The sequence below is a fragment of the Solanum lycopersicum genome, chromosome 2 (assembly GCF_036512215.1).
Source record: "Solanum lycopersicum chromosome 2, SLM_r2.1".
NCBI classification, from domain to species: Eukaryota; Viridiplantae; Streptophyta; class Magnoliopsida; order Solanales; family Solanaceae; genus Solanum; species Solanum lycopersicum.
This window is the reverse complement of record NC_090801.1, coordinates 33,729,407-33,738,767: the sequence shown is the minus strand read 5'-3', so window position 1 is coordinate 33,738,767 and position 9,361 is coordinate 33,729,407. Positions and strand designations below refer to the sequence as shown.

The 9,361-nt window shown below is 34.1% G+C and overlaps 1 protein-coding gene across 1 annotated transcript; it reads right to left on the bottom strand.

Moving 5' to 3' along the window:
* Nucleotides 1–417: 417 nt before the first annotated feature.
* On the bottom strand, nt 418–4,329 carry LOC112940863 (STOREKEEPER protein-like). The gene is made up of 3 exons (XM_069293256.1): nt 3,410–4,329; nt 3,218–3,322; nt 418–686 (listed from the first exon to the last, which is right to left on the bottom strand). Exons 1-3 carry the CDS (start codon nt 4,292–4,294, stop codon nt 639–641), a joined length of 1,038 nt encoding a protein of 345 aa, XP_069149357.1. The 5' UTR covers nt 4,295–4,329; the 3' UTR covers nt 418–638.
* Between the last annotated feature and the right edge of the window lie 5,032 nt (nt 4,330–9,361).

Here is a 9,361-nt window from a genome sequence, read left to right as displayed (position 1 = left end):
CATTGGGCGACAAAACATGTTAGCGTCAAAAATATCCAAAATATTAATTTTAACTATCTTGAGTAGCATCCTACTTGAGAATAATTTAAATGAACTGTAGCTAGCCTATTTGAATCTGCACTCGCTGTTGTGGGCAATACAAGCAAGCCCAAGCCATTGGGCGACAAAACATGTTAGCGTCAAAAATATCCAAAATCTTAATTTTAACTATCTTGAGTAGCATTTTACTTGTATAGTATGTTTCAGACATAGATCTCCAATTGGTCTGTATAGTATAAGTTTCAGACATAGATCTCCAATTGGTCACCCTCAGCGAAGGAGGTCCAAATGGACACTATAGCTCCAGCCCAGCTTAAAACCCATATTCAGATATATAGTGCTACCGTTAACCTAATTTTTGATGTTACAAAGTGAACATATTTAAACAAGCCTTATTATATATGAAATAATAGAACCCATGTAAGTTCCAAAACAAGATAAGTAGGAGCATCAAAAGTGTTTTAAACCATCCAAGAGGCAATCTTAGTTGCAGTCTGCAAAAATATATACAGATAGCCAGCAGAAAACCAGAAAAGCTAGATGTCATTGTGACGCAAATTGCAAGGACAGTTTCATATAGAATGCAGAACCCATAGGCTTCAGTCTTTGATAGCAGACACTGATGCCTCGGCTTCATTACTATTATCCTACAAGATGGGGAGAAGGAAAGAGTCAATAAGCAGTGATTTAACTTTTAGATAGATCATAAAGACATTAATGAAAAATACAAGAGGTAGCACTGGATAAGATATAAATTTAAATGATACATCACAAACATTATTTCAGGGAAATGTCAACAAAAGGGGTCTTCCAAGACCAGGGGCTAAGTCTTTTCTAATGACAAAATAGACAAGCCAACTGTTCATCATATACTTCTACATATCAACAAAGCCAAACTAGTGTATAAAACCTATCAGAGTAACCATTAAATATTTGGTTCAGAGAATTACATAGAGCTGTTTTAGTTTATTTACGTGTTGCACAAGTCACAATTGTACGTAATTCACCTTTTTTGTACCACCACATTAGGGGACACATGATATCTCATAGCTTAAGGATGGCCAACTAATTATACATGTATATAAAAGATGAGACAGCTGTTAAAATAATAGAGTAATATAAAGCAGAATTATCTGAAGAAATCAAAATAAGAGAATTATTAAAAAGTAGAAAAAGAGAAGAGAAGCCAGAAACATGAATTACAGTCCAAGTCGAGAAGGATTCCGCTATTGTTAATGGTACAAGACATGTTTTTTTCAAGTCCACTAATGGTTTAACACAAGGTGTGATCCATGATCTCCCTCACTCTTTCATTGTAGGAGCTTAAGTACTATCTAGACTCCTAAATCAGTTAGAACATAAATGATGATTTTCACTTACAGGTGTTAAAGTGAAGGATCAGAAATGTATGAGCAGGAAGATGCACAAAGCGAAAATATATTTCTCACCACTCTTAACACTAATGAGATGAAATATATAGGCTGACTGAACACACAAGCCCTTTTATGTACTTGGGTTTTCCTATATATGTCAGAATAAAGGTATATACTTCACTAATATGGCTATGGAGATGCTAGAAGTTAATGTTGAAATTACATATATTGTTGCCAGTATTACTTTGTCATACTTGGATATAAAATCAATTGATCCTTGTGTTTCTGGAAAATTGAGAGATTGCTAATGTTTAATGTGTGTCTTAAACTGGCTAATCTATTTTGTTCCGAGGGTTGAAACATCTATCGCTCCAAAATGAGTATTTCATCATCCAAACATCCTGGTATCTCTACATATAAGATGTGATGCTGTCTTGGTCATTGTCTGCACATGATTAGAGTTTCTTTGCCCTGCTAATGTCACTACAGAGCATATGACACAAGCTTACATGGCTAAGATAAGCATCAAGATCAACTTGGCAATTTAAAAAAAAAATAGTACTCGGGTGGAATAAAATATGACAGATAATCAAATGTGGAATATGAGGGTGTTCCACACTTTGAACAAGACTATAGATGAATATAAGATTTTGCTGAAACGGGAGAAATTGATTATGAGTTAAATGAGCAATCATTTACTCACAAAATGAGAAAATTGCAAAAGAAACAAAACCATATTGTGTTGTTCTAGTTGAGAATAAATACAGAAGACTAGAGGAAAGAACCAAAAAGGTGTGAAAATATTCCCAAGACCATGTAGCAAACAGAAAAACATTCATAAACAAATACAGCACATCCCAAAAGTCTGGACAATCTGTTTCAATCACTCGACTAATGCTACAACTATGCTACCAAGAAGCAGTACCAGATATAAATGAAGAGCATATTGAAATGCAAGGTGAATAACACATATTAACCACATGATTAGTAGCTTGTATTCCACATCTGTGTTTAGCAGTTTAGTTTTATCTCCTTATCCTCAACTTATAGTCTTCAGCACAGAAATCCCCAGACACCTAACACAAAACCATGTCCAACGTGGCAACATCCTTATATTGGTCCAAGTAACACAGGATTATCAAGCAAATATCCGCTACATTTTCATTGTAGAAGTATACCAAAAGAATCTCTAGTCCTAACAACAGAATAACTCCAACAGTAGGATAGTACTTTGTCGCAGTTAAGCACTTTCACTAAATAAGGCACAATAAAACCAGCAACATGGATAGTCTAAAGCTTGGCGGTCCAGGGGAGACCATCATGTCTTCTCTAGTCTCAAGAATCTATACATCCCTAAACCAACATTGGTGGGCATAATAAAATACAGAATTGATAGTAGCCTGGGATGAGCAAATTCAGTTTATATTCCTACCTAACCAAAGCAAGCAAATTAAAGATATTAAGCTTTAAGAATAAGGGAACAGTGTCTAGATACTTCCAATACTATTGACCAGATCCACATGATTTCTAAGTAGTCTAAATTAATTGATCCAGTCTCTGATCTCTAGATTTACAAAATTTTAGCCTAAGACAAGACTGCCCAAACCATTTACCAGAAGAGTAGTTACAGTGCTGAAAATCAAAGATCTGAATTTATAATGTACGCTGCCGGAAACAAATAACTTTCAGAGTATAGCTCTATCAAGAAGATTCCAAATTTCTCTATAAGGAGATAGAACTGTTTTATGTATCTGAATATATTGTGATAAATAATCAGGCTTAGTCAAAGCAGATAGAATTGTTACCTTCGTCAAACCATCATAAGCATTTAAAAGTAGTTGTGCGTGCTCTCTCTTGGCTTCCAGATAAGCCCTTAATACCACTTGTTCCATTAGCTCCGGAGAATCTTGCTGACATACCATTCAACACACAAAAATGATATAATTCTGCTCAGTAATTTTAAGGGGAAAAAAACAAAATATAAGACATGGCTATACCAACTCAGGCGAAGTAGCTTTATCCAGCACCAATGTCCCCAACTTTATCCCTAAATTCGTACTTTTTAGGCTAATATTAAGCACTCTTCTACCAACTTCATCATCATTTCCTTGCAAACATGCCTTTGAATTTACAACAAGTTCTACATCTTTGGCTAGTCGCTTCAACAAATCTTCCATGGTTTGCCCATCCAGTCCAGAATCGGGGATAATTTTATGCTGCTGAATTGGCCGCATGTTGTGCTTCCTCTCCTGCTTTTCCGGCTGCCCTTTTTGTGGAATATTGTGCTTCTTCTCATTTACCTGTATATTCTGCTTTTCCAGCTCTGGATTGTTGTGTTTCTCCTTTACCTGAAGCCCATCTTCTCGCTTCTCCTTTAGCAGTAGAGAGTTAGGAGGTTGAGTCCAAATTATGTGACATAACTGGAACAGTTCGAGTTGGTGCACGTCTGTATTAGACGAATTTCCTGTGGCAAGAGTCTTTTCATACTTTTTTTTTAGACGTCTTATTTTCTCTCTCAATTGAACACGCGTAGGTTGAAGAGTAAGTGATGGAAGGATAAATGCACAAAACTCTGTCATACATTGCGTGATTTCACAAGCTGTTTGTTCCTTGAACTTAATGATACCTTTGAGTAGGGAAATCTCATCTTCATCACACCACACTTTTGAAAACAGAGGAGGTTTGGATTTCAGATTCATCATCCTCTTGGGCTTGGGAGAAGGAGTTTTCTCTTGATAATATCCATCGGAAGGAGTATCATTATAGAGAAACCTTGTGACATCGATATCATCGTTTTTCCTTTTGTTTGACACTATCTCCTCTTCTTCTCTCACAAACTCCACACTACAATTTGCTGCACCTGTGGTTGAATTTTCTGTCATTTTTTTTTCTCTTAAGTTTTTTGGTTAAGTTCTATTATAGCGATATAAGTATAGCAAGTGAAAAGGCGGGAAAACTAATACTATTATTACTTGTAATAAATGATGAAGGCGTGTCATTTCATTTGATTTACAAGGTAGGTGAAAGGTCTTATTTACTTTATTTTATTTTGTCAGTGAAAAGGTGAAAACTGAAAGGTCTATGGACTATGTGCTCCGTAGGTCTTGGAACTTGGAAGTAGATCAAACTCAATATTATCTTCCCCTTTTACTCTTCTCTAGGGTAGGCTATGCTGGTCGTTAATGCTTAATTTTTTAATTTACCCAATAAAAAATATTTATGAAATAAATATAAGACTTTTCACAAGTACAATAATTTGGCACAATATGGTGGAACAAAAAGATTAATCGTAAATGTTTTGATACAGTGAAACAAGAAATATAGTGAGATATTATATCAATAAAAACATATAAATACGAAAGCTACAATTATATGTTATGATTAAAACTAAGGCTAGACACCAAATTAGAATGAATAGGTACCAAAAATGAATAGAATGGTTTGATCGGATTGTTGAACTATATCATAATGAATCGAATAGGAATTATTGTGATGGATGCTCGGTTTCACTATATACGGGATGACACATATTTCTATTTCAAAAAATATAAAATTGAGTTATTTTGAATTTAATATTTAAGGGTTAATATTACTGATTTTAGATTTACTTTTCTAATATTATTACTTGTAATATTTTAACTGTGTGTTATTACAGATCATTTTTATTTATAAATCTATTTTTCCACTTTATTAATAAATTCAAGTTTTATAATTACATTTTTATTATTAGTTGATATAAAGAATCAATCACAATTATCTCTTACCTATTTTTAGAAAATTTACCTTGATTCATGTTCCGTTTTTACTATTTCACATCAAATAAAAAATGAGTCATACAAATAAATGAATAATCAACAAATCCAATATTCATATCAAAATAAAATTAGATTTTATTGTCATTATTTAATTAGTTTAGGCAACAAAATATGAAATCAGTATACAAATCATACAATTTTTATGCACATTTCATGCTTAAATTATGAGTATTTCCTCACATAAGTTGTCATTTTTTCACAATAGAATTATGTCAATACGATACCAAATTAACATTATTTCCTCCGTTTAAAAAAAAGTCACTATTTTCTTTTTATTTTATTTCAAAAAGAATGATTCATCTTTTTTGGCAACGCTTTAATTTTAACTTTCCATGTGGCATGTTTAAGATTACAAGATTAAAATGTATTTTGGTACATTTGATATAACTTTAGTTTAGAACCACAAAATTAGAAAAACTTCTTTCTTTTCTTAAACTCCGTTTCAAGTCAAATTAGATCATCATTTTTTTAAATTGAGAAAGTAATTTAACTATTAATAGTCATTTATTAGATAATGAGTACACAAAATTCATTTCAATATAACGCCAAAATTGTACCAACATAGTAAAATCAGTATACCAATTTCAAATGGAACTTTATGCAATTTTTTTAACCAGAAACATAAACAAAAAATGTTCATACCAATTTATATACCATTTTAAAACAAATTTTATTTAATTTCAAAAAATAAATGTTCATTCCAAAAACGTCATAGTTAAATATTATACACAAACAAAATCTGAATATTTTTTTTCAGTATTATTGGTCTTAATTTTTTTTTAATGTTTGGTAGTATACCAATACAAATGAAAAATTGCAAAGAACACTAACTTGAATTACCCAATTTACCACCATGCATTATTTTTTCGTTCATTAAAAGAAAATGAAAATTATTGAATAAAAACGAATAAAAATTAGATGAACTAACTAGAGAGAAAAATTGAAAAGAGATAGAAACGTTCAAAAAATAATGTGTTTTGAACGAATTTTCTTCGAGTCAAACAAGGAAAACAAATATATATTTTTTATGAATCTCCTATTTTATGACATATTAATAATCATTAATGAATTCAAATTATTTGCTACTAATATATATGTTTTTACCTTATTTGATTTTCACACTAATTAATTTTTATTGTTATTTTAAATCATTTTTTTATTTTACTAAAATGTTACAACCTATAATTTTTATGGTTATAACTTGAAAGATAAAGAATAATGTTATAATTTATAATTATTAGTTATTTATATGTCAATTATAAAAAAAATGACGAATTGAATTACGAAAATATGAATATTTTTTTATTTATAGAATTTTAACTGTTTATAACTTTTTTTAGTGTGAAGTAGAAGTATTACGAAGTGTGAACTTCGTGGATTGTAGTAAAAAATAACTAATATTTTTATAAGTTTAATTGTCTATTTTTAGTGTCGTAGTTTTTATTTTTAGAGTCAAATGATAAGAAATTTAACTAACATTATATGATATGTTTTTTTTAATCATATTGATATATAAAAATATGCAATTTAAAATACTTTTAGTATAGTTTTTGAACATTGATTTTTTTAAGATTTCAAAATAATGTTAATCTAATTTAACTTTGAAAAATAATCAAATTGATTTTCAAAAAACATAATGTAACGACCTGTTTAGCCGTTTTGAGCAGTAGAGTTTATTCTGGTAATAACTGCTTGGGTCGACGGATCCCATGACGGACCGTCATGGGCACGACGTACCGTCGAGGGGGTCTCGTTCCAAAACACTTAGAATTCTGAAAAATTGGGTACTGAGAACAACTCTCTGAACTTCGCGATGAGGAAGGTATTTTGAGGATTAAGGGAAGGGTATGTGTACCCCGCGTCGATGAATTGATTCACGTTATTCTTACGGAGGTCCATAGTTCAAGGTATTCTATACATCCTGGTGCAACCAAGATGTATCGTGACCTAAATCAACATTTTTGGTGGAGTAGGATGAAGCGTGACATTGTTGATTTTGTTGCTCAATGCCCGAATTGTCAGCAGGTAAAGTATGAACACCAGAGGCCTGGAGGGACACTTCAGAGAATGCCCATTCCTGAATGGAAGTGGGAGAGAATTGCAATGGACTTCGTGGTTGGTCTTCCAAAGACGATGGGTAAGTATGACTCTATTTGGGTGATTGTTGACAGATTAACTAAGTCTGCTCATTTCGTTTCGGTCAAGGTGACTTATAATGCAGAGAAGTTAGCCAAAATTTACATCTCAGAAATTGTTCGATTGCATGGAGTTCCACTCTCCATCATATCAGATAGAGGTGCGCAGTTTACTTCTAAGTTTTGGAAAACATTGCATGCTGAGTTAGGTACTAGATTGGATCTTAGTACTGCATTTCACCCTCAGACCGATGGTCAGTCTGAGCGAACGATTCAGGTTTTGGAGGATATGCTTCGTGCATGTGTGATAGAGTTTGGTGGTCATTGGGATAACTTCTTACCCTTAGCAGAGTTCTCATACAACAATAGCTATCACTCAAGTATTGATATGGCCCCATTTGAGGCACTGTATGGGAGAAGATGTAGGTCTCCCATTGGGTGGTTTGATGCATTTGAAGTTAGACCTTGGGGTACTGACCTTTTGAGGGAATCGTTAGATAAAGTGAAAAGCATTCAGGAAAAGCTTCTAGCGGCTCAAAGTAGGCAGAAAGAATATGCAGATCGAAAGGTTAGAGACTTGGAGTTTATGGAGGGCGAGCAAGTTTTGCATAAGGTTTCACCCATGAAAAGGGTGATGCGGTTTGGTAAGCGAGGTAAGCTTAGTCCGAGGTATATTGGTCCATTTGAAGTTTTGAAGCGCGTGGGGGAGGTAGCTTATGAATTAGCTTTACCCCCAGGACTGTCAAGAGTGCACCCGGTATTTCATGTGTCTATGCTGAAAAGATACCATGGTGATGGAAACTACATCATTCGTTGGGATTCAGTCCTTCTTGATGAGAATTTGTCTTATGAGGAGGAGCCTGTTGCCATTTTGGATAGAGAAGTCCGCAAGTTGAGATCAAGGGAGATTGCATCCATCAAAGTTCAATGGAAGAATCGACCCGTTGAAGAGTCCACTTGGGAGAAGGAGGCCGATATGCAAGAAAGATACCCATACTTGTTTACAGATTCAGGTACTCCTTTTCGTCCTTATTTTTCTTCTTGTGATCGTTCGGGGACGAACGATGGGTAAATTGGTATCTATTGTAACGACCTGTTTAGCTGTTTTGAGCAGTAGAGTTTATTCTGGTAATAACTGTCTGGGTCGACGGATCCCACGACGGACCGTCATGGGCACGACGGACCGTCGAGGGGGTCTCATTCCAAAACACTTAGAATTCTGAAAAATTGGGTACTGAGAACAACACTCTGAACTTCGCGACGACATGGCAGGACGGACCGTCGTGGGCACGACGGACCGTCACAGACTCTTTAATGAATTGAGTCTCTGAACTTTGTGATGGAAGCAGCAGGACGGACCGTCGCAGGCACGGCGGGCTGTCACAAGCTGCGTAACCTTGACGGGGTCAGATTTCTGTTAAATATTTTAAGGGGCGTTTTGGACTATTCCTGCTTATAATTATAAAGTTAGTGGTTGAATGTTAATAATTCAATTACTTGGGGGTTAAAGGAGATAACCTTGAATTAATTAGTGGGTTACTTTGGTCACCTTTTATACATAATTATATGGTAATTAGGGTAAAAGACAAAAGGGTTGGAATCAGAAAAAGAGAAATAGAGGGACGAATGAGCGAGAGAGAGAGGAACGAAGAGGGAAGCAAAGCTTTGGAGAAGTAGATTGCTTGATCGCGAATTCTTCGGTGGAGGTAGGTTATGGTTTTTATACTATTCCATAGTAAACTCTTAATAGCGAATGATATGTGTTGGGTAGTATTGTAAAGTATTCTATATGCTTAATTGTGTGCTTGCATGATGTGATTTCATAATTGTGATAAAATAAGCATGATGAGGCTGTTGAATCTTAAATCTTAAAACCTTTTTGTTAATGATGATGCCTTGGTATAAAAGAAGGCTTGATGAACAAAAAAAATGAGGTTGATGGATCGGGTGTCACGAACCGACACATAGTATTAGTGGATCGGGTGTCACGAACCGACAC

What these genes read in the sequence shown, in the direction of transcription:
- LOC112940863 (XM_069293256.1), bottom strand. Translation starts at nt 4,294, where the DNA reads ATGACAGAAAATTCAACCACAGGTGCAGCAAATTGTAGTGTGGAGTTT. An exon ending in AAGCTACTTCGCCTGAGTTG is followed by an intron (nt 3,323 to 3,409) that starts GTATAGCCATGT and finishes ATGGTATGTCAG; the next exon opens with CAAGATTCTCCGGAGCTAAT. An exon ending in CTTATGATGGTTTGACGAAG is followed by an intron (nt 687 to 3,217) that starts GTAACAATTCTA and finishes CCCATCTTGTAG; the next exon opens with GATAATAGTAATGAAGCCGA.